Consider the following 25,386-nt stretch of genomic DNA (forward strand, 5'->3'; position numbering starts at 1 on the left):
AACATAGAAATAGACAAACTAGACATGTAACATAGAATGCCCACTCAGGTCACACCTGACCAAACAAAACATAGAAACATACAAACAAACTATGGTCAGGGTGTGACAGTAAGATAGTCCAGCTTGCCACATTTTCAGATACACGTTTCTAATTTTGACAATGTTGTTTTCATTTCAAGTTAAAAGTCTACTGTTAGCTAGCTGGCTAACATTAGCTGGCTGGCTCGCTAGCTAACGTTACGTGTATGAACTTATGATTCATATCTCAGAGCCATTTGCTCTGCTAGTTACAGCCTAATGTCAGTTAGCTAACATTGAACCTGGTTGGTTAGCGACCTACAGATACATGCAGGATAGTAAGGTCATGAGTTGGGATTATGGTTCATTGTTTAGCTAGCTAGCTACATGTCTTAACAAAAGACTCCAATATTATGAACGCTCACGAATATGGCCGGTGTCAGTAAGCGTAAATTGTTGCCAGCAGCACAGTTGCAGTCACCAACAGCCTAACCAGCTCTGCTAGGGTGAGTAAAGTGGTCAGTGAGCTGTTTTCTCATTTGTGTCTGGAAGTAGCTAGCAAGCTAGCCAACTTAAGCCAGTTAGCTTGGGTGCTTGAATGTTTTGGTACCTACTGGAGAGCTCTGTCAAGGCTGTGGGTAACTGGTGAAAGGAGTCAGGTGCAGGAGATCTGAGTTTTGTGGACAAGGTATTTAATACAAGATAAAACCAGTATAAACACAACATTACGATGCAGGAAAAATACCGGTATCACAAAATAACAAAACCCGGCAACAAAATACCAGCCGTCAGTAACAGCCTGAACAATAGAACAAACATGCACACAAACATGGGGAACCCAGAGGGTTAAATAATGGACATGTAAAGGGGAAATTGAAACCAGGTGAGTAGAAAACAAAGACGAAACAAATGGAAAATTTGTGGATTGGCAATGGCTAGAAGGCCGGTGATGTCGACCGCCGAACGCTGCTCGAACAAGGAGATGGACCGACTCTGGCGGAAGTCGTGACAAGCTCTTCTTGGTCTAAAACCATACAGTATTGTTCACACCCTCTTAAGCTTTAGCCTGTTGTGGCAGAATCAGAATTCTTTAGGTAACATTGGTAAATAAGATGTTTTATTAATTTTCATAAGTATGCTTATGTGGGAAAAGTTACTTGCGGCCCAGAGAGGTGATAGGTCAGGTTTGTCTTATCTGTGAATGTGTCTGTAACTATTCCTAAACCATGTGAAGGGATGGTGTGATTAATGGGGAACCAGTTAGATGGCTCCACAATGTCTGTGTGCCAGTCACTCCTCTCCGTAAGCTTGTCCAGGAGTGGTTGTATTTTTTATGGGAGTGTCTAGAATTGACAATTGATATATGCCATTGGATAATGTTTTGGTCCTAAGTGGTACCAAGAACGAGATATGAGCTTAGTTTAAGAGGGCAAACTAAATGATATTTTATAGCCAATGCTGTCTGGCTATGGGATACTCACTCCTCCTGAAGTAAAATCTTTCTTTGTGTAATGTTCCTAAGATCTGTTATTTGTCATGTGAGTTTAGATGGGTGTGTCTTTGCTATAAAGGATCTCAGTTGCCATTATGTTGACACTCTCAGAGAATTCATTTATAGACACTGAATTGATCTGAGAGTCACAGGGCTATGGTGAAGCTCATATAATTAAATATGGACTTTATGATAACTCTGACTTGTGTGTGGTTTGCTCTCTCATGATTTGGTAAGACAGGAAATTTCCACAACAAGCCCCGCCCATCTCTTTAAGGATTGATCCGAGCAATCTGCCCTAACAAAAGCAGTCAAGGCCGTTTTCTCAAAAGTTTATCAGCTTCCAAAGCAGAATTACTTCCCCACTGCTCCTCAAATGCAGTGTATGATATACCATGTTGTAGCTCTGTGTCACTGCTTTTATCCAATGTAAAAAACACAATTTAAAATGTTGCTACATAAGACCGAATCAAGGCGGTCGGTCACAAATGTGGAAAAAGTCAAGGGGTGTGAATACTTTCTGAAGGCACCTGATACCACAATGTTATCATGCTGACTTTATGGTTTAATAACAGTGCCTATTTTACATGTCAGCCAAGTATGACCTCACAGTGCGTCACTGTTGGACCTTGGTGTGTGCATTCCTTCCTGATAAATGAAACCTGATTTCCCTGCAAAGCCATCCCCCAGCTGTGGTGGTCAGTTATCTCAACAGTTCATCTATGTTCTACGCCCACCTCATAGTGAAACCTACAGTATGTTTTAGGTTTCATTTCAGAAAAAAAACGAAACTGACAGAGTAGTGTTGTAATGTTGTTGTTGTTACTAGGGAGGGATCTAGTGGTTGTTGACATACACGATAAATACTGCAGCACTTCCTGAAGTGTTTCTAATCCAATACAAGACATTATGATATTCAGCCTAGAAGTGTGTCGGAACTGTAGTGTAACATGAGCTTATGAATAATTTCACAGATTTTATTTCAAGAGGACAACACATCATAGCCATGGTACATTTCACATTTTCCTAAGAGGCAAGTATATTTTTATATTCCTGTTGTTGTTCATTATGTTGATAGTGGAAAGGTAAATGGTTCATACACATGAAGTAATATAGACAGATGGCCTAATGATGTCTCTAACATGTTTTTTAATACTTCATTGAGATTGCTCTGCATTCATGTGTCATACCACATCCAGCTGTAGATGTTGTCAGTGTACAAATTAATCAATTGGCAGTTAATGTTACTATTTTCTTGCTCGCTTCGTGTGACTTACAGTATACCTTCAGAGATTTGAATATCTCAGGAGTCACAGAATGTTTTTTAATGAGATAGGGGGAGACCTAGTCAGTTGTACAACTGAATGTGTTCAACTGAAATGTGTCTTCTGCATTTAACCCAACCCCTCTGAATCAGAGAGGTGCCGATGGCTGCCTTAATCAACATCAACAGTGCCAGAACGACAGATTTTTACCTTGTCAGCTCTGGGATTCGATCCAGCAACCGCCCAATGCACATACCACACACCTGCTATATCATAGCTATATCTGTATTGCTTAATGTTAATGTTGTCTGCAATTGGTTAATTGAGACCAGTTAGCCTGTTGAATTGAGAATAGCTTTATAGCTATATTAATTAACAAAAAAATGTGTGTGTATATATATATATATATATATATATATATATACGCACATACATACATACATACATACATACATACATACATACATACATACATACATACATACATACATACATACATACATACATACATATATATATACACATACACACATATATATATATATATATATATACACAAACACATATATATATACACACACCTGTATATATATTTCTTAATCATATATTTTGCTATTTAGAGGATATTGTTTTGAAGAAACTTTTATTGAGATCATTTGATCATTTTGGTGACAGGTACAAAGCAAGGTCCAAGTCAAGCAGAGTAAACATATATATATTTCTGGTTACAGCCAGTCCTATTTTACAGATACTATAACAATTAAAGGTGCAATATGCAGAAATCGCACCTCCATTTCCTGGTTGTTAAAATTCCATTAGTTCGCCTAATTTCAGTTTATGTGACAAAACAAGCAATGTATAGTGTAGAGAATCATTCTACCATCTAAACCACTGTGAAAAGTATTTTCAATAACCAAAAATATTGTATTTTCAGCTGTTTGAAGCTGGTGTGCATAAACCGAAAGTAAAAGATCCAAAACTAAACTAAAGAAAGGGAAGCATAGAAATAGTGCACAATAGAACAGATCTACCACTTCTTAGACTTGCTATCAATGAGAATGACTGATCTATAAATAGCGAACATAGAACAGATCTACCGCTTCTTAGACTTGCACCTTGGCAAAGGTTAAAGGCTAAAAAACATAGTACACACTGCTCATAACCGATTTTTGTTTTGGAAACAGAAAACTAAGGTCAAAAGTTTAATCTATGAGAAAATAAGCAGAATATCGGCCGAGTTTCAGCTTGCTCCATCTTATCCTACTTGCGGTCACTGGTGGTGAGTGGAAGCCCCCACCGTATGCTTCAGATCTTTACCCCTTGTGACACATTTGAGTTTCCCCTTTTATCTGTTGGGAAACAGCTATGGAGACTCCAACTTTATTTGCTATAATGTGCCTCTATGAAAGTAATATAAAGCTAAAGGCACTATTACCTTCTGTTTGCATGATAATTAAATGTGCAGCTAGTGTTAGCCGAGTTACATGGACCAGTAGAAGGAATGTTGCTGGTTCACACTTCAAAGCAATTTTCTAAGCATTTTCACTATTTTTTGGATCACAATACTCAAATTGCTGTGATTAATTATTAATGTACTTATTACAAGAAAGGTTAACTAAACTATCTCTTTAGTAAAAGCTTAGATATGCATGATATCAAGGACTGAAGTCTCATACAACCATTTGCCTATATCAATAATAAACTAAATGAATATTGTCACACCCTGACCTTAGAGATCCCTGTTTATTCTCTATATTTTGGTTAGGTCAGGGTGGTGATTAGGGTGGGTACTCTAGTTTTTGTATATCTATGTTTGCTTTTTCTTTGTTGGCCTAGTATGGTTCCCAAACAGAGGCAGCCATCTATCGTTGTCTCTGACTGGGGATCATAGGTAGGCAGCCCTTTTTCCCACCTTCTGTTGTGGGAACTTGTCTTTGTTTGGTTGCATGTGTTTTGCACGACGAAGCTTTTCGTTCGTTGTAAATGTTTTTGTTTTTTTGCTGGTTCACATTTTAAATAAATATGATGAACCCTAATCACGCTGCGCCTTGGTCTCCTTCCAACAACGGACGTTACAAATATTGATATGTGCAAAAACCTGTCATGCTGTGTCTTTTAATTTCAGAGAAAACCTGGGATCACGCTATGACTACGAAAGAGAGAATTCAGCGCCAGTTCCCTGGCACGTTCATGGAACTCTGCAAAACTTGCTTGCATCACAGACCACGGCAGTACTCCTGTAAGGGCATCAACTTGAAGTGCAATTCCAGGCACAGGCATGTTTGGAAGGCAACTCTAGTTCTTTATGACGAGAAAAATACACTGTTGTATGAGGAAGTCAGGCCGCTGCCCATCCTGCCCCACTTGAACATCAGCTCATGGTTGTACTGTAAGTATGTTATGAATGGTGAGCAATGCTTGCATGGCGCCCATCGATGTTGGTTTGCACACAGTGAGGTAGAGATGACTGTGTGGAACGCTGAGAGCCAGGAGGGGTTTGTTCGGGCTGAGCTGCTTCAGGCTGTACAGAAACATAAGCCGGTGGCGGCAGCAGCTTCTCGGCCTCTGCATCAGCACTTTTGCAAAGCCTGCGATCTATGGTTTCCATCATGGGGAGATTTCCAGAACCACCTCAACACGTTCAATCACATCAAAAGGACCAACGAGTATAACAATGAGACAACGACTGAGTGGAAGTATCGAGACCCACCTCAAACCAACCAAGCCTACAAATTGTGTGAAAGGTACATTACACCCAGTCAGTATCACACAACACATACACTGAGTATACCAAACATTAGGAACACCTCCCCACCTGCCCCCTTTTGCCCTCAGAACAGCCTCAATTCGTCGGGGCATGGACTCTACAAGGTGTCAAAAGCGTTCAACAGGGATGCTGGCCCATGTTGAATCCAGTGCTCCCCACAGTAGTGTAACCCTTATTTCTTGTTGTAGGTATTTAACCCTATCTCCATCGGAGGACTTGTGGGTTCAACAGAACTTTTTTTAACATGGGTTATAACAGAAAAATATTGCTTGTGATTTAATTTCTCCTGGACCAAGAGATATAGCCAAGCAGTCTCCTTCCCCCTCTCTCAAAATTTGCAGGTGCTCCTGTGAATACTATTGCTTTCACAATAAAAGTCTCCAGGATACAAAATAACAGTGCCTCAATACATTTAGGCGAAATAAAAGTCATAACAAAAGTAAGGCTGGAGTTGTCAACATAGCTGGATGTCCTTTGGGTGGTGGACCATTCTTGATACAGACAGGAAACTGTTAAGCGTGAGAACCCAGCAGGGATTCAGTTCTTGACACAAACCGGTGCGCCTGGCACCTACTACCATACCCCGTTCAAAGGCACTTAAATATTTATCTTGCCCATTCACTGTCTGAATGGCACACATACACAATCTATCTCTCAATTGTTTCAAGGCTTAAACATCCTTCTTTACCCTGTCTCCTCCCCTTCATCTACACTGTTTGAAGCTGATTTAACCTCTCTTGTACAAGTGGGACGGTAGCGTCCAACCTCGACAACAGCGAGTGAAATTGCAGGGCGCCAAATTCAAAAGAACAGAAATCCCATAATTAAAATTCCTCAAACATACAAGTATTATACACCATTTTAAAGATAAACTTCTTGTAAATCCAACCACAGTGTCTGATTTCAAAAAGGCGTTACTGCGAAAACACACCATGCGATTATGTTAGGAGGTCAGTGCCTAGTCACAAAAAACCATACAGCCATTTTCCATCCAAGGAGAGGGCTCACAAAAGTCAGAATTAATCACTAACTTTGATGATCTTCATCAGATGGCACTCATAGGACTTCATGTTACACAATACATGTATGTTTTGTTCGATAAAGTTCATATTTATGTCCAAATACCTCCTTTTTGTTCATGTGTTTAGTCCAGTAATCAAAATGCACAAGGCGCGAGCACAAAGTCTAGACGAAAAGTCAAAAAAGTTCTATTACAGTTTGTAGAAACATGTCAAACAATGTATAGAATCAATCTTTAGGATGCTTCTTATCATAAATCTTCAATAATATTCCAACCAGACAATTCCTTTGTCTTTAGAAATGAAAAGGAACGGAGCTTGCGCTCAAGGCCGTGCGCGTGACTAAACTAATGGCTTTCAGCCAGACCCCTGATTCAAACAGCTCTTATTTGCTCCCCCTTCATAGCTGAAACAAAGTTCTAAAGACTGTTGACATCTAGTGGAAGCCTTAGGGAGTGCAATATGAACCCATGGACACTATATATTGGATAGAAAATCACATGAAAAAGATTTTCCACTTCCTTGTTGGATTTTTCTCAGGTTTTTGCCTGCCAAATGAGTTCTGTTATACTCACAGACATCATTCAAACAGTTTTAAAAACGTCAGAGTGTTTTCTATCCAAATCTACTAATAATATGCATATCCTAGCTTCTGGGCCTGAGTAGCAGGCAGTTTACTCTGGGCATGCTTTTCATCCGAAAATACTGCCCCCTACACCAAAGAAGTTTTAACAAAGGACATCAATAAGGGATCATAACTTTGACCTGGATTCACCTGGTCAGTCTATGTCATGGAAAGAGCATGTATTCCTAATGTTTTGTATACTAATTGTATATTCCACAGTAGGCCTATATAGCAAACAAATTAGTAAGTAGACAGCACACTGAAAAGAAGACAATGCCGTTTTTCAACACAATATACACTAAGTCTCCTCTGACTAGATCACAGCCCAGCATAACTGTGCCAGTGATAAAATGAGTCTGATCCTATTCTTCAGACACTTATAGTTGGATATCTAATGTCTAATATTTCTAAAACATGAAATGTAATGTAATTTATCTATAGGAGGGCCTCTACATGTGAGCTTGGGAGCAACTGTGTTGATGCTCACTCAGCGGAAGAACTACAGGAGTGGCGCACAAGAGACAAGACTGATCGGAAGACAGTTATTGCTGCTGAAGAGCAGGGTTTACTTTCATACCAGGGCAATCTACTGAGAGAGTACAAGGATATAATTAAAAAGGCTGATATTGTAAGGCCATTTCTATTAAATATATATATTTACACTACCGTTCAAAAAATGTCCTTGTTTTTCAAAGAAAAATAAATAATAAATCCATTAAAAAAAACATCAAATTGATCAGAAATACAGTGTAGACATTGTTAATGTTGTAAATTACTATTGTAGCTGGACTATTGTAGCTGATTTTTCATGGAATATCTACATAGGCATACATAGCCCCATTATCAGCAACCATCACTCCTGTGTTCCAATGGCACGTTGTGTTAGCTAATCCAAGTTTCTCATTTTAAAAGTCTAATTGATCCTTAGAAAACACTTTTGCAATTATGTTAGCGCAGCTAAAAACTTTTGTGCTGATTAAAGAGGCAATACAACTGGCCTTCTTTAGACGAGTTGAGTATCTGGAGCATCAGCATTTGTGAGTTCGATTACAGGCTCGAAACTCGTTAGTCTATTCTCGTTCTGAGAAATGAAGACCATTCCATGCGATAAATTACCAAGAAATTGAAGATCTCGTACAACGCTATGTACTACTCCCTTCACAGAACAGCGCAAACGGCCTCTAACCAGAATAGAAAGGAGTGGTAGGCCCCGGTGCACAACTGAGCAAGATGACAAGTACATTAGAGTGTCTAGTTTGAGAAACAGATGCCTCACAAGTCCTCAACTGGCAGCTTCATTAAATTGTACCAGCAAAACACCAATCTCAACGTCAACAGTGAAGAGGTGACTCATGACATGCCATTGGAACACAGGAGTGATGGTTGCTGATAATGGACCTATGTACGCCTATGTAGATATTCCATTATAAATCAGCTGTTTCCAGCTACAATAGTAATTTATAACATTAACAATGTCTACACTGTATTTCTGATAAATGTTATGTTATTTTAATGGAGAAAAAAAGATGTTTTTCTTTGAAAAACAAGGACATTTCAAATTGACTCAACTTTTGAACGGTAGTGTACATTGTTCTGATTATGATTTATGTGTATTTTATTTATTTGTTTATTCGGTTTTTGTTCATCCGACACTGTGATTGGTTTTTACAAAGGGGTGACAACACATTGAAGTGGGGAAGGACACAACTTGAGTGAAGTCATGATTTTTTTCCTTGCACAACTGAACAGCTGCAACACAAATCATAGGAAAGTTATTAGAATCTTATCAACCTACCACATTCAATAAATGATCTAGCTAATGTTGTCAATAGCTAACACAAATATAGGCCTACTATTGGTTAGCCAGTTTTTTATATTAGTAAAATAATCATTAGCTATCTCAACAAGTTAGCCTACTAGTTGTCAAATCAGATCTAGCCTACTCACCAGCCAGCTAGCTAGATTCAGTTGTTGAGAGATGTGCATTTGCAAGCACTAATTAGTGTTAGCTACATTAGGTAATTTTTCTTGTGAAACATAGCTACTATGAACTAACTTTCTAGACTAGGTATAAAAATGGGCCAACCAAGAACAACACATTGTCTCTGTCGGAAGAAAACCTTGTATCTCCAAAATTGAAATTGTTTTGGAAATTGGATAAAAATGAGCATACAAATTCGAAACTTCAAACACTTTTTAAAATATTTTTTCTTTGTCCTAGAATCATGAAATGTGCAGGGTACATTGAGGGGAGGTACTGGGAATTAAGAGATTTTCTTCCAACAGCAACCTTAACATTAGCTAGATTGACTTAGCTAGATAGGTAGGCTGCTTAGTCCAAGAAAGAATGGCTTATTTTCTCTGTACTGCTTTGTATCAACTAATCACAGTGTATTCAAATAAAATAAATTGAAAACCAGCTAACTGCTATTTAATAACCTGTTTAATGTTAATATTAAGTGGTTGGCCATATAAAACATATCTATCTTCATGAGAGGGCCATGAACAGTACCTGGTAATGCCTTATACTCCTAGAAATCTTTACATTTTTATTTGTTAAATATATTATTTATCGATGATTTCTATGGACTTCAAGCTAGCACATTTGGTTCCTTGGAAGTTCTGTGAACGTATATTTGTGGTGTCCCATTGGTTCTGGGAACAAAGCCATACGTTTCCTGACCGTAAAAGCTTTTTTTTACCCCATTTTTCTTCCAAATTTCATGATATTCAATTGCTAGTTACGATCTTGTCTCACCACTGCAACGGACATGGGAGAGACATGCGTCCTCAGAAACATGACCCGTCAAGCCACACTGCTTCTTAACACACTGCTCGGTTAAACCGAAAGCCAGCCGCGCCAATGTGTCAGAGGAAATACTGTTCGAATGATGACCAAAGTCAGCTTGCAGGCACCTGGCCCGCCACAAAGAGTCGCTAGAGCACGATGAGCCAAGGAAAGCCCCCTCTGCCAAACCCTCCCCTAACCCAGATGGCGCTGGGCTAATTGTGTGCCACCCTATGGAGCTCCCGGTCATGGCCAGCTATGACACAGTCTTGAATTGAACCCAAGGCTGTAGTGGCGCCTCAGCACTGGACCGCTAGACTGGAGTCATTCCAGGTCAACTGATTTGAAGCATGGAAGGGATTTGGTCCAACAGAAGTTGATTTTTAAGCAAATTACCTTGATACAATAATTACATCAACACTGTATAAAATATTGCAAGCTTTTTAACACAAACTGAAACGTTCTGTGCCATTGTGATTATACCTTCCATTTTCAGATGTCTGAGGCAGTGTCTGGTGTCAATATCAGGTGTGACAAGGACATGATGATTTCAGGTCAAAGAGAAAATGTGCCGCTGACATGGAAGTTCAGAATACAGTCGGAGGTAAGGCTAACATACCATTATTAACTTGTTGTACTTCAAAGAGTACTCCATGCAAAGTTGTCACTCAGTGCTACAGTACAACTACAGTACAACTACAGTTATTCTGCAATTACTGCGTCCAATATACCACAATCGACTGCATTTACTGCACTTTTACTGCATCTCGTTTGCTCAGTGTTGTCGTCGTCGTAGTTGCATTGCATCGCAAGAGATAGAAATCCATCCTATTTCACAGAAATGACTGTATGCAATGTCCAGTCAGCAGGAAAAGGTTTACATGACTCTTCATATCGTTCTGATCGGAACTCTGACCCAGTTGTCATGTCAACACAACTGTCAGTGCTGCTGTAAACCCTGACCAAAGATACATGGCAAAAATATTATAGACACCATGGCTAGTCATGGTTCATGTACATAGTCTGGCAGTCAATATGTTTCATTTGAAAAGTGAACACAGACCTCTCTGTCCAGTTTTAAATGACATTGTTCAACATCAACTGCACTAGCTAGCAAGCTTAGCTCGGCGGTCGCTTGATTAACTAGCTAGCTTGTGAAAACATGATTGGCAATTAGGCAACATTTTGGCTATCTAACTAAATTGTACAGCCAGCATTTTGTCTATATTGATGGTGTTACAATTATCAAATGTTTGGATAAACAAATCATTTATGATACCATGATGTGATGTTGCATGCAATTTCCATTGCGTTTGAATTGCTTCATGTAGCTGCAAAGTTGCTTGAGATGATGTCACTTGCAACTTCCATCTGCAACAGGAATTGTGTCCAAATTGCTTAAGTCACAATATTGTAGTAGTGGCACCTAATGAATTGTGTCCAATGCTTTTTTACAGAAACAACTTGCACATGTATCACTACTGAAACAGGAACCGGGAGCCTCTTTCTCCCTGGATGAAAACAGTCCTGAGCCCTGCACTTACTCCACGGGTGAATCGTTCTGTAACTCAGACATGACCTATGACATCACCGTGTCCTTCAAGTCCAACAATCCGGGTCTTTACCAACAGTGGTTGGTGTTCGACTTTGACACAAGGCCAGTGCTCTTGCAGAAACTCAAAGTTAATGTTGGAAAAGAGCCTTCCATTCAGCTAGTGGTGCCACCAGAGGACAACATCCATCCATCTTTAAATCAAGAACGCTGGCATCAGGGGAACAGGGACATCATCCCATATATGGAGAAGACAAAGGCACAGGAAAAGCTGCTTATGGAATATGAGCCTCAGATTTGTACGCCATATAAACCACTTGATGACCGCAACACGCCCATAAATCACCAGAACTACAAAGAGAGAATGCACAGCTTCCTGTACACAGAGGAGCAGGCAGAAGATCAGGTGGTTTCAAGGTAATGAGAGCAATTATAGTATTTATTGAGTACTATATAGTGAAACATTTACAATGTTAAATATACATGAGTTAAAATGGCAATCAACCTACCTACAGTAAATCTCTCCACATTCTAATACCTTTTTAGACTCAACGTTCAAACAACCATCAGTTTGTCGGTCACCCTAGAGGCCACTGTAGACGACCCTCAGTTCGGGATGAAGATAGCTCCTCTGGGGGAACTATTCTGTGCTGTCTCAGTTCCTTATAATCTCACCCCAGACACCCCAGAGGGTTTGATGCTGAGACGAAGCATCCAATCAGCTCTCATAGGACCAGTATCTTCAGATAATCAAAGTCACAAGGTCTACGAAGCCATCATCCTCAAAGACGCCACAAGTAAGAATAAAATGCACTTGAAGCTGTCTGAAAGATGCTGCTCTGACCTGAAACTCCAAAACAATGAAACATGTGAAATGGAAGTTCAGTTCCAGCTGAATCGTCTGAAGTTTTGTGAGATGCACAAAGCCATAGATCTCCTTCCTGACACAGAGAGAGTGTTACCAGACTTCAGGAACTGCATTGTCCCTGTGAGCAAAACACAGCAAAATTACAACCTCAATGCAAAGCAGCAAGCAGCTATGGAATTCATCATTGGAGACACTGATGGAGCAGGAAGTGTGTCACCACTCCTCATTTATGGACCGTTTGGAACTGGGAAAACCCTTACTCTAGCTACGGCAGCTAAAGAGCTGGTACGGCAGCCTCACAATAGAGTACTGATCTGCACCCTTACAAACAGGTAGGAGATGATTTGATGTAAGTCACTCTTGATAAGACCTTGTGCTAAATTACTCAAATATAAATGTAATGTAAGTATAATATTGGTTATGCAATGGGTTGAATATACACTATGTGGCCTCCAAATTTTCAATATGTTTATAATCATAACAAGTATTTGTAATTAGAGCCTGTAATAGTACAGTAGAAGTTATGAAAAGTAATAGTCTTTTGTATAGTTGGAACATGCTATCCTTATTAAAACCTGGTGAATTATTATTGTTGGTACAAAAGTACATAGCAGGTGAAACCATAGAAGAGATTACACTCATTATTTTCTTCAGTTCTGCAGATTTGTATGTGAAAGGTCATTTCCATGAGTCTGTCAACTCTGGAGATCTTGAAATCAAACCTCTTAGAATAAAGGCAGAGGAATCATCGGTACAATCTACTGATGTGATCACCTTACAGTACTGTCATCGTTCCAAAAACGGACAATTATTCTCCCTACCTGACAAAGATACAGTCGACTCCTGTAGGGTGGTCATAACAACCACTGCAATGGCAATGCACTTACATGACCTGAAGCTCCCTGGCGGCTACTTCACCCACATCCTGATTGACGAAGCGTCCCAGATGCTTGAATGTGAAGCTCTGACGGCCCTTGGTCTGGCTGGGCCAGTAACTCGAGTGGTTCTAGCTGGAGATCACATGCAGATGGGACCAAAGCTCTTTTCAGTGGACGATGACCAACGCTCCAATCACACCTTGCTGAACCGTCTGTTCCACTACTATCAAGCCCAAGAGAGTAGTGCAGCTTTGAAAAGCAGAATCATTTTCAACGAGAACTATCGCTCCACCAAAGAGATAGTAGAATTCGTGTCCACTAACTTCTATGTTGGCAAGTCTGATGCCATCAAGGCTGTAGGTAATGTCCCAGCTCATCCGAACTGCCACCCCCTGAGGTTCCACCATGTCAGAGGAGAATCTCACTTGGACAACACATCCATGTCGTGGTTTAATCGTGAAGAGGTTGCATCCGTGGTTGAAGTAGTGCAAAATCTGCTCAGAGATTGGCCACCTGCATGGGGAAATCAGGATCAAAGCTCAATTTGTGTCCTGTCTGAAGGATGCCAGGTAAATTGTCCTTTGAACATACCACCATGTTTATAATGTATATCTTGAGCAAATGATAAACTATCGACAATATTGTATTTGAAGCCTGACATGACGTAATTTTATTGGTTGATAGGTTTCACTGATCAGGAAAGAGCTTCGGAAAAAAAGACATGGCCAAGTGACTGTGGAAAATATAGCCAATGTTCAAGGTATATTTTTGACTGTAATTTTGACATCATATAATCTTTTCCTTGAACATAATAATGGGTTGTATACTTTAAAAACATTGACATATTTTCATTTCTTAACAGGCAAACAGTTCAGGGCAATAGTATTGACAGCCGTTCAAACCCGTGACAGCCTTCTTTCCTCTGACTCACTTTGTCACGAGATTTTCAACGATGCTCGCGTATTGAACACGGTCATGACTAGGGCTCAATCCCAGGTTGTTGTGGTTGGAGATGCTGCTGCTCTCTGCTACTTTGGGAAAAGCTCAAGGATATGGAAAGCCTACATAGACCACTGCATCAGCAAAAACAGTGCAGATCCACAAACCCTTACTGAAGATTACTTGAAACAAGAAGTAAGAGAGATTTCAAGATTTGTCAAAGGGGACGAGGAGGACAACAGTGATAGTGAGTCATCCATATCTGAGATACCCGGCATAGATGACCAAATACTGAGGGAGCTTCTTGACGAGGGTAAAGATGTACGAGTTACTGTAACAGCTGACGGCCTGTTGGGTATCACCCAGGGGGAGCCAATTGTCAACCCATTAAATGGACTTGAGATGAACACAAGCCAAGACAGCTCCCTTTTGTACCTTCAGGCATTGATAAACAGAGACCCGAGTATCTACAAACACTGTCACTTGAGTTTGGAGAGGTTTGACTCAGGCTACGCCATACCTCTTGAAGAGCCCTCCCTCCGCATTTCTATCAAAGGTAGAAAGAATATTGGTCGTTCTTTTCCTGGAGATCAGGTTGTTGTGGAGATCTTGGACAATGAGTGTCATCCCCCAAATGGGAAAGTGCTAGATGTGGTGGAGGTTGACAATTCCTCCATGGTGTTTGTCTGTACCATTGATAACTATGACAACCAGGTGATGACACCCATCAACAAATGCATCTCCAAAATTTACACCCCAGTTTGGAAGGACAAGCCAAACTACATTGCCGTGCGAAAACTGGAGGATCTGAGAGTTGAAAAATTTGTGAAGAGAAATGAGGAAACCAAAAGAAACAATCTCTTTGTTGTCAAAGTCTTGAAGTGGCGAGAGCAATTTCGATACCCTTTAGGAGTTGTCGTAAAAGTCCTTCCCAAAGTGGCCTCTTTAGATAGTGGACTAGAAGTATTGGACATAGAGTATCAACTGACAAGGGCCACTTCTGTTGAGAATGACCATGAAATTCTCAAGGAACTAAACACAGATACGCAAAAACGAAGGTGTTATCAAGAATTCATAACATTTACAATTGACCCAGCACATTCCAAGGATCTTGATGATGCCATCAGTGTAAGAGATTTAGGTCAACACTACGAGATTGGAGTTCACATTGCTGATGTTGCAAGCCGTGTGACCAAGGGCAGCCTATTGGATAAAGATGCACAACAGAATGGAATTGCTTTTTATCCCCCTGGAAAGGAGCCTGTTTATATGTTCCCACTTTGTCTGAGCACCGAGCATTTCAGTCTACTCCCTGGATGTGAACGAAATGCCATATCACTGATGGTGCAAATTGACAAGAAAACAGACCGCATCAAGACAAGTAAGTTTAGCCTATCTAAAATAAAGTCTGATAGAAAGTTGTCATATGAGGAAGCTGAAAACATCATCCAAAACTCTGATGATAATGGCCAACGATATGACACTTTAGAGGGCTGCCTCGCCAAAGCATGTCACTTTTCTGAGGTTCACAGAAAGGACAGGAAACAGGAAGACTGGCGCTATAAATCCCCTGATGATGATATAATCGTTGGTAGAAGACGGTCTCATAAGATGGTGGAAGAGCTCATGGTTATGTTTAACCACGCTGTCACTGAACTGTTGCTCAAAGATGCAAAGACAGTCAGCTGCACCCCAGTCAGATGCCAAGACAAGCCAAACACAAAGAAGCTTTGTCAACTAAAAGATAAATACAGTTCTCTGATTCCCCTGTCTATTCATTTCTGTCACTGCATTGATCAGATTGGTAACGTTGATGATAACCAGAGGGATGCGGTTTCTAAACCTTACCCAGGTGTGTCCAATCAGATGCTTGCAACGAGAACAGAGAATAAAGACCATCATGGTCAAGTTGTCCAGCCATCTGAGACATTCTCTCTATTAACATCCATTGTGAGGAGTCTTGAATCAGCATTTCAAGACAAGGATATCCCTAGAATTGTGGACCTGATAGCAACTGATGACATTCATCCCCAGCTACTGCCTTTGATCATTGAACTCAATAAGACGATCCATAGAGCATATGTTCTACGCTCTAACTCAACATACCTATCTAGAGTTGGCCACTATGACCTTCAGCTTGAAAGCTACACTTGGGCTTCCTCGCCCATTCGTCGGTACGTGGACATTATTGTTCAGAGGCTCCTGCACTCAGTTCTTGAAAATAAAGCAGTCAGGTACACTTCTCTGGAAATTGACCAGTCCTGTCTGAGTTTTTCGAGAAAATCTGAAAAGCAAAAAACGTATGAGAGGAAAGCACGTTGCTTGAGTTTTGCATCGCAGCTGAACAATCAAAGTGCACAGAAGATAGCCTTTGTCATTGATGCCTCCCCAGCTGGAAACAGTTTAAAAGTGTATTTTCCATTTAATCGATCCTCCATGCCAGAAAATATCCTTATCATGTATAGGGATCTGCAATTGACAGACCAACCAGAGTTCAATGAACATGACAACCAAGTGGTTCTGAAATGGAAGAGAAGAGTATACTCCTTCACAAATGAGAACATCCACGCTGAACTGCAACAACAGTCACCTCGTCCATTTGTGACATCAGTGCCAACAGACTTGTGGAAAGGGATGCTGTCAGCTCTGAAGGAGGAGAACTTGGACAGCGTGTTCCAGTCCCTACAGACCATCAGCTCAAGTGTAAAGGATAACCAACAGGTCTGCTCAGGTCTGCTCCAATATACACCAACGGCCAGAACCAATCCAAATCCAGGTCATTACATTGAATTGCCATTGAGGGTAAAGTCTGGTGAAACACTGGAGGTGCAACTGGGCACTGACACACAACGGGGATTATTAGTACCTGTGGTTCAGATGCTGGTTGTACGTAACAAGTTTGAAATTTGCTTGGAGCATTCAAAAGACCCAACTCTGTGTTTCTCCAAGTATGCATTCCATTCATCAAAGAAAACATACACCACTTACCAGGAGTATCAGAAGATATGGAAACCATTGTGTGAGATGGAGTCAGCCTCCAACGCTGTAACAGAAAATGACAGCATTGTCCTTGAAGATGTGCCTTTGACATGGAAACAGATACAGAAGGAAAGTCAACTTGGTGGATTCTTCCAGTTGTCACTTGAGAAGATGAAACAGTGGGCCATTGAGTATGGTCTCAAACACAGCTTTCTGTGTATCCGCATGAGGTACCAAAATCGAGTGGATTTGCCAAACAATGGCGCTGATGATGATCAGCATGTGGACCTCAGCAATATCCCATCTCTCATTTGGGTTGCTCATGGAATAACCACTGGGGTCACTGATGAGGATGAGGCTAAAAACCTCTCCTATGTCCAGATAGACTTCCGGATTAATCACATGTCCATGGCCAAGATTCCAGACAGGGTCTTCGGGAAAGACACAAGATTCACAGTAGAATTCATTCCAAAGCTGTTACCTGATGTGTAAGTATTTGGACTATTTAATAGTCAAATACAAATGTGTTTTTTAGAGTCGAAAGAAGATAAAATGTGAAATTTAATTAATTATTGATTCTGTGTTATTTTCAGGCGTAAAGAGGCTGCCGTCGACAACCTCACTCAGGCTAATGAACTTGTGAAGAACATTGCTCGTGGCAAGAGGACAAACTCTGGTAAATACACCTACAGTGCCTTGCAAAAGTATTCATCCCCTTTGGCGTTTTTCCAATTTTGTTGTATTACAACCTGTAATTGAAATTGATTTTTATTTGGATTTCATGTAATGGACATAGACAAAATAGTCCAAATTGGTGAAGTGAAATTAAAAATACAACTCGTTTAAAAAATTTCTAAAAAATTCAAAACAGAAAAGTGGTGTATGCATATGTGGTCACCCCCTTTGCTATAAATGTCTTGGAATGGCCTAGTCAAAGCACAGACCTCAATCCAATTTATGAATCTGTGGTATGACTTAAAGATTGCTGTACACCAGCGGAACCTATCCAACTTGAAAGAGCTGGAGCAGTTTTGCCTTGAAGAATGGGCAAAAATCCGAGTGGCTAGATGTACCAAGCTTATAGAGACTTGCAGCTGTAATTGCTGCAAAAGATGGCTCTACAAAGTATTGCCTTTGGGGGGGGTGAATAGTTATGTATGCTCAAGTTTTCTGTTTTTTTGGGGGTCTTATTTCTTGTTGTGGTATATAGGTATATATATATATATATAGGTATGTAGTTGTATATGTTGTGTAAATCAAATGATACAAACCCTCCAGAAATATATTTTTAATTCCAGGTTGTAAGACAACAAAATAGGAAAAATGCCAAGGGGGTAAATACTTTCTCAGGTCACTGTAACACATTTTATTTCAGAACACAACACTAGACAAGCCACCATCTACGGTATACCAGCAAATTAGATTTAAGCGCAAATTCACTTTCCGTTGAATTTTTACACATTTTAGTTTTAACTTTGACAAATAGATTCATGGTAAATTCATGTCTCATGTCTGTTGGTAATAAGTGAGGTTGTGAGGACGTTAATGTGGTAATATTTTACACAGCACCTGTAACTAAAGAGCTGAGATCTGCCAGGTTTGAGATCAAACTTCATTCCTCCAAGTTTCCTGATCTGAATATTAGTCAAACCAAAGCTATTAAAGAGGCCCTCGACAACCGATTCACTCTCATTCAGGGGCCACCAGGTAAGCACTTTGATGTTTTACAAAGCCTATATTACCTTTCTCCTCATGTAGTTCAGTTAGAATCTTAATGCATTCTAATCCTTTTCTTAGGCACTGGGAAGACGGTGGTTGGAGTCCACCTTGTTTATTGGTTCTTTCTGCAAAACCAAAAAGACCCAAACCACCTAAGGCCTAAAGCTGCTGGGGGGTCTTCAAAGAGGAGGTGCATTCTATATTGCGGACCCTCTAATAAATCGGTGGATGTTGTAGCTGGTAAGAATTTACCCCCCTTCTCCTTAGATGATGTTAGGTATGCCTGCATCTGCTATTTCACTGTGGGCCTGTGTCGCTGTCTCTTTTTATGAGGTCTCATTGAGTCAGATACATCTGCAGTCAGATTGCCATACCACTGTCACAGCACCAGTACTAAGCTTTGGCAGGTGCTTACCGGAACTGACTACCGGCACCTCAAATTGTTCCTGCACCTCTTATAGAATATTAGCTCAGAAGTATTGAGGAGTTCCTGCACCTAAATATAAACAGTACTGACACCCAAAATGAGTAACGGCATCCATTTCAGTATAAGTCAAGCACTGCATAGCACTAAAACTTGTCTCATCATATTTGTCAAAGGTCAACTTCTGAAACTCCGGAAGGTGTTGAAGCCACTTCGTGTTTACAGTGAGCAGATGGAGATGTTGGAGTTTCCCTACCCTGGCAGCAACCTGAAGCTATCACGCAGGTCAATCAGGGAGGAGAGACCCAAGAGAGAGCTCAGGTCAGCTAACTTTTATCTACGTGCAGAGAAAGAACTGTCAGTGTTTATTTTGGTTGTGCCAAGGAAGGGGGACTATAATGAAATTTGAGGCTTTATATTTGCATCGCACAACTATTTGTTTTATTACTGATCATTACTTGGAATAAACAGTTATGACATGATGTCTGCATATACATGTGTAAAGTATGGTTTGCTTTTTTTAAATTGTTTTCAGTTCCATCACATTGCATCATCTTATTCGGATGGCTGAGAACCCATTCTCCAATGAAATTAGAAATTTTGATGCAAGAATTAAAAGGGGAGAGGATCTCACAGACATGGAGATTGAGAGGTAACTTACTTTCATTTAAATAAATAACCACATAGGATTTTATTTGAAGAGAAAACGTTTACCTAATTCATGTATAATTATGAAATACATTTTATGATTTTTCTATCAATTTGGTGTTTTATTTTCCCATATACCTTTTAACTTGAAGCTACAAAGACCTCCTAAATCGAGCTCGGAATCACGAGTTAATGAGGCATGATGTCATTCTCTGCACTTGTACTGCGGCGTCAAATCCCAACTTCTACAAACTGGACTTAAAACAGATTATCATTGATGAGTGTGCCATGGCAACTGAGCCTGAAGCCTTCATCCCCCTTGTGACACATAAACCTGAACAGGTAATTGATAATCAATTACTAATTCGTTTCTCAATCTGCAAGCAATATATAACCTATTTTATGATTATGTATTCTCCTTTCAGATTGTTTTACTCGGCGATCACAAGCAATTGCAGCCCATCACGCACAGTGATCTTTCAGCAAGGTTGGGCATGAGGAAATCTCTGTTTGAGCGTTACATGGAAAAGGCGTTGATGCTTGATACGCAGTACAGAATGGTATGAAGCATGGATTGGTTTGGGAAATATTTCCATGTTCTATTGTAGAAGTTGTGTGGTTTGATTCTTCTCTAACATTCCACATCTGATTAGAAACTTGCACAAACATTCTCTATTGTCTTTGTTATCATTTGCATTTTGTTCGTATAGAACTAGGGAAGCACTCACTGCAATTTTGTCTTTTCAGCAAGAGCGGATTTGTGAGTTTCCTTCAAAGGAGTTCTACAACGGTATTCTCAAGACTGAAACAACTCGGAAAGACAGTGTCCTGCTCGCTCAGTCTCATCATCTGACGCCCATCCTTTTTGGACACGTTTACGGAAAAGAGATCAGTCTTGTGGTCTCCACCGAACGGGGGAATGAAAACTCAAAGGCCAACTCGGCAGAGGCTGAGGAATCGGTGAGCAACCACCACCAAGCAATGTTTGGAAACACTGTCAATGCATAATTCTGTGGTAACAGTGAAACATAAACATTTTGTTTTTTGTCAGGTTCGCGTCGCCTCTCTGTTGATCAAGCGTGCTGGGGTGGCGGCTAGCGACATAGCTATTCTGACACCATACAATGCCCAGGTAGCCAAAGTGAACGAAACACTGGAAATGAACCATATCCAGAACGTCAACGTGAATACCATCACAAAGAGTCAAGGTACAGTTATTTTGTCCATGAGGCACAAAGTTACAGTATAAAAAAATACAATATATGGAAAGGGAAGGAAAACTGAACTCCAGCTGAGTGTTTATCCTTTTTTTCTACAGGAAGTGAATGGCGTTATGTCATCTTGTCTACTGTGCGCTCTTGTCCCAAGTCGGAAATTGAAACAGAGCCAACCAAAGCATGGCTCCACAAGAAGCTTGGTTTTGTCATGGACCCAAACCAAGTCAATGTGGGCATCACTCGGGCTCAGGAGGGACTGTGCATTATTGGTAAGAAACTGTTCCAGGTGGTATTATATGGCCAATGTCTCTCTGCTCACCTTGTTGACTCATATCAGGCACCTCTGTAGCACACAAAGAGACAATATCCCAGACAGATTTAGCCTAGTCGTGTACTAAAAAGCATTTTAATGAATAAACTCTATTGAACATGCTATTCGGGACTAGCTTTGATCTGTTGCCAGGAAACCGTCCCTTAGAGTCTAAATTAAGGAAATAGTGTGCATTGAAAATGTTAAATGTGCAACCAAAGCATGTTAAATGTGCAACCAGAGGGAAAAAAACTCTAGACCACCTTTACTCCACACACAGACGCGTACAAAGCTGTCCCTCGCCCTCCATTTGACAATCTGACCATAATTTCAATGCTCCTGATTCCTGCTTACAAGGAAACATTTAAGCAGGACGCACCTGTGACTTGGTCTATAAAAAACTGGTCAGATGAAGCAGATGATAAACTACAGCACTGTTTTGCTATCATAGACTAGAATATGTTACGGGATTCTTCCGATGGCATTGAGGAGGGAGTACACCACATCAGTCACTGGCTTTACCAATAAGTGCATCAATGACGTTGTCTCTACAGTGACTGTACGTACATACCCCAACCAGAAGCCATGGATTACTGGCAGTATCCGCACTGAGCTAAAGGCTAGGACTGCAGCTTTCAAGGAGCGGGACTCTAACCCAGAAGCTTATAAGAAATCCCTATATGCCCTCCGATGAGCCATCAAACAGGCAAAGCGTAAATACAGGACTAAGATCGAGTCGTACTACACCGGCTCTAACGCTCGTCGGATGTGGCAGGGCCTGTAAACCATTACAGACTACAAAGGGAAGCACAGCCGAGAGCTGCCCAGTGACCTGAGCCTACCAGATAAGTTAAACAACTTCTATGCTCGCTTCGAGGCAAATAACACTGAAACATGCATGAGAGCACCAGCTGTACCGGAAGACTGTATGATCACGCTCTCCGCAGCCGATGTGAGTAAGACCTATAGACAGGTCAACATTCACAAGGCTGCAGGGTTAGACGGATTACCAGAACGTGTACTGCGAGCATGGGCTGACCAACTAGCAAGTGTCTTCACTGACATTTTCAACCTCTCCCCGTCTGAGTCTGTAATATCAACATGTTTTAAGTAGACCACCATAGAGCCTGTGCCCAAGAACACTAAGGTAACCTGTCTAAATGACAACCGACCCGTAGCACTCACGTCTGTAGCAATGAAGTGCTTTGAAAGGCTGGCCATTGATCACATCAACACCATCATCCCAGAAACCCTAGACCCACTCCAATTTGCATACCGCCACAACAGATCCACAGATGATGCAGTCTCTATTGCACTCCACACTGCCCTTTCCCACATGGACAAAAGGAACACATATGTAAGAATGCTTTTCATTGACTACAGCTCAGCGTTCAACACCATAGTGCCCTCAAAGCTCATCAATATGCTAAGATCCCTGGGACTAAACACCTCCCTCTGCAACTGGATCCTGGACTTCCTGACAGGCCGCCCCCAGTTGGTAAGGGTAGGTAACAAAACATCCGCCACGCTGATCATCAACACAGGGGCCGCTCAGGGGTGCGTGCTCAGTCCCCTCCTGTACTCCCTGTTCACTCATGACTGCACGACACCAACACCATCATTAAATTTGCTGATGACACAACAGTGGTAGGCCTGATCACCAACAACAATGAGACAGCCTATAGGGAGGAGGTCAGAGACCTGGCCGTGTGGTGCCAGGACCGCAACCTCTCCCCAATGTGATAAAGACAAAGGAGATGATTGTGGACTACAGGAAAAAGAGGACCGAGCACACCCCCATTCTCATCGACGGGGCTGTAGTGGAGCAGGTTGAGCGCTTCAAGTTCCTTGGTGTCCACATCACCAACAAACTAACATGGTCCAAGCACACCAAGACAGTCGGGAAGTGGGCACGACAAAACCTCCCCCTCAGGACACTGAAAAGATTTGTCATGGGTCCTCAGATCCTTAAGTTTCTACAGCTGCACCATCGAGAGCATCCGAACTGGTTGCATCACTGCCTGGTATGGCAACTGCTCGACCACAAGGCAATACAGAGGGTAGTGCAAACGGCCCAGTACATCACCGGGGCCAAGCTCTCTGCCATCCAGGACCTCTATACCAGGTGGTGTCAGAGGAAGGCCCTAAAAAATAGTCAAAGACTCCAGCCACCCTAGTCATAGACTGTTCTCTCTGCTACCGCATGGCAAGCGGTGCCGGTGCGCCAAGTCTAGGTCCAAGAGGCTTCTAATCAGCTTCTACCCCCAAGCCATAAGACTCCTGAACATCTAGTCAAATGGTTACCCAGATCATTTGCATTGCCCCCCCCCCCCATTCTGTTTTTGTCTTTGCATTGTCACTTTAATAACTCTATCTACAAGTACATATTACCTCAATTACCTCGACACCGGTGCCCCCGCACATTGACTCTGTACCGGTACCCCCTGTATATAGCCTCGCTATTGTTATTTTATTGCTGCTCTTTAATTATTTGTTACCTTTATCTCTTTTGGGGGGGGGGGTTATTTTCTTAAAACTGCATTGTTGGTTAAGGGCTTGTAAATAAGCATTTCACGACGCATGTGACAAATTAAATTGGATTTGAAGTGAATCAATAATCCTCCCATGTCTATTGTTAGATTCTCATTCTGTTACATTGTTTTGTACACTTGAATTGAGAAGACTGTAGAACGGGACAAATGTGTTTTATTTTCTAAATCCTCATTCCTTACTGGCAGTGCTTTAACATGCAAATTGGCAGTTTAAATTTGCTCTTTGTTTCCTTTTAGGAAACCAAGAGTTGCTGAGGTGCAGCTCACTGTGGAATAGGCTGCTGGTTCATTACCAGCAATGTGGCTGTGTGGTGGATCCTGCTAAGGACATTCAAGTTCAAAGCCCACACGTCAAAACCAAATCAAAGGACAAAAGAGCCTCAAAGTTTCAAAACAGAAAATGAAAATGTAGAGATTCTGCAGTACCCATAATTGACTGCTGGGGATCATTTCGAAAATTGAGATATGCATTGCTATGGTGCCGCTTGAAATCTTGATCTTTAACGCTTCTGAGAAACTGAAGACTTTTGCACTACTGACGAGAGCTAATGAATTTTTTACAAATGAACATAATATGGACTGTTACACATACAATGTTATTGTAATGATATTTCAGAACTATGTATAAAAGAAAAGCAACAATCATTGCACTGGTAATACAAGACATTTAATATATATTTCTACATGTTTATTGCTAACCTTGACATTTTACACATTTTTAGTAGCTTTTTAAGTGTCAGATGTGCTTTATACTCAGTCAGATGTTTTGTATGTTTTAGAATGGTTGTGAAATGTTTTAATCATTGTATATTAAACTAGCCATACTATCTATTTAGTGTATATGTCACTTCATTATTTACTACTAGAGGGAGATAATACCTCAATTTGTGTTTTGACCATCAGCAAACTATATTTTCACCATATCACCCTGACCCATTATTCATAAGTATACTGCATGTGTGGATGGGAGTGAATGGGAGTTAAACTGTAACCTCACTCACACTCAATTTGATAGAGGCAATGATTCAACTACAGTGATGTCGATCTTGTAGGGATAGTTGAAGATTTATATTTTATATATATATATATATATATATATATATATACATTCCTCTATCACACATTTGATTTGTAGTAGTTAAAGTCATGCCATGATTAATTTAATAATACACAAAGTTATACATTTTATTGCAATACTAATTACCAACACCATGTACTGTCTGGGTCAACCAACAAGAGCCAAGGCAAGTAGAAAATCATTTACAATTTATTATCTGTTAACTATCCCTTTAAGACTGTAGCATACTTGTATGTGAAGGTATAAGT

The 25,386-nt window shown here is 40.7% G+C and overlaps 1 protein-coding gene across 1 annotated transcript; it reads left to right on the plus strand.

The window, feature by feature from the left end:
- Positions 1-2,335: 2,335 nt before the first annotated feature.
- Positions 2,336-24,891, plus strand: helz2a (helicase with zinc finger 2a). The gene is made up of 20 exons (XM_064967611.1): positions 2,336-2,543; positions 4,901-5,519; positions 7,628-7,814; positions 10,471-10,578; positions 11,432-11,943; positions 12,073-12,726; positions 13,049-13,841; positions 13,957-14,032; positions 14,135-17,678; positions 17,784-17,866; positions 18,757-18,897; positions 18,988-19,149; positions 19,510-19,654; positions 19,869-19,985; positions 20,134-20,323; positions 20,407-20,541; positions 20,729-20,941; positions 21,033-21,189; positions 21,300-21,467; positions 24,298-24,891. Exons 2-20 carry the CDS (start codon positions 4,921-4,923, stop codon positions 24,462-24,464), a joined length of 8,151 nt encoding a protein of 2,716 aa, XP_064823683.1. The 5' UTR covers positions 2,336-2,543; positions 4,901-4,920; the 3' UTR covers positions 24,465-24,891.
- The last annotated feature ends 495 nt before the right edge of the window (positions 24,892-25,386 follow it).

The sequence above is a fragment of the Oncorhynchus masou genome, chromosome 6, assembly GCF_036934945.1.
Source record: "Oncorhynchus masou masou isolate Uvic2021 chromosome 6, UVic_Omas_1.1, whole genome shotgun sequence".
Classification (NCBI taxonomy): Eukaryota; Metazoa; Chordata; class Actinopteri; order Salmoniformes; family Salmonidae; genus Oncorhynchus; species Oncorhynchus masou.

Bases quoted from the DNA above. Each gene is read 5' to 3' on its own strand.
- helz2a (XM_064967611.1), top strand. From the start codon at position 4,921: ATGACTACGAAAGAGAGAATTCAGCGCCAGTTCCCTGGCACGTTCATG. The intron at 17,679-17,783 runs GTAAGTATTTGG...TGTTATTTTCAG, and splicing joins CCAAAGCTGTTACCTGATGT to GCGTAAAGAGGCTGCCGTCG. The intron at 21,468-24,297 runs GTAAGAAACTGT...GTTTCCTTTTAG, and splicing joins GGAGGGACTGTGCATTATTG to GAAACCAAGAGTTGCTGAGG.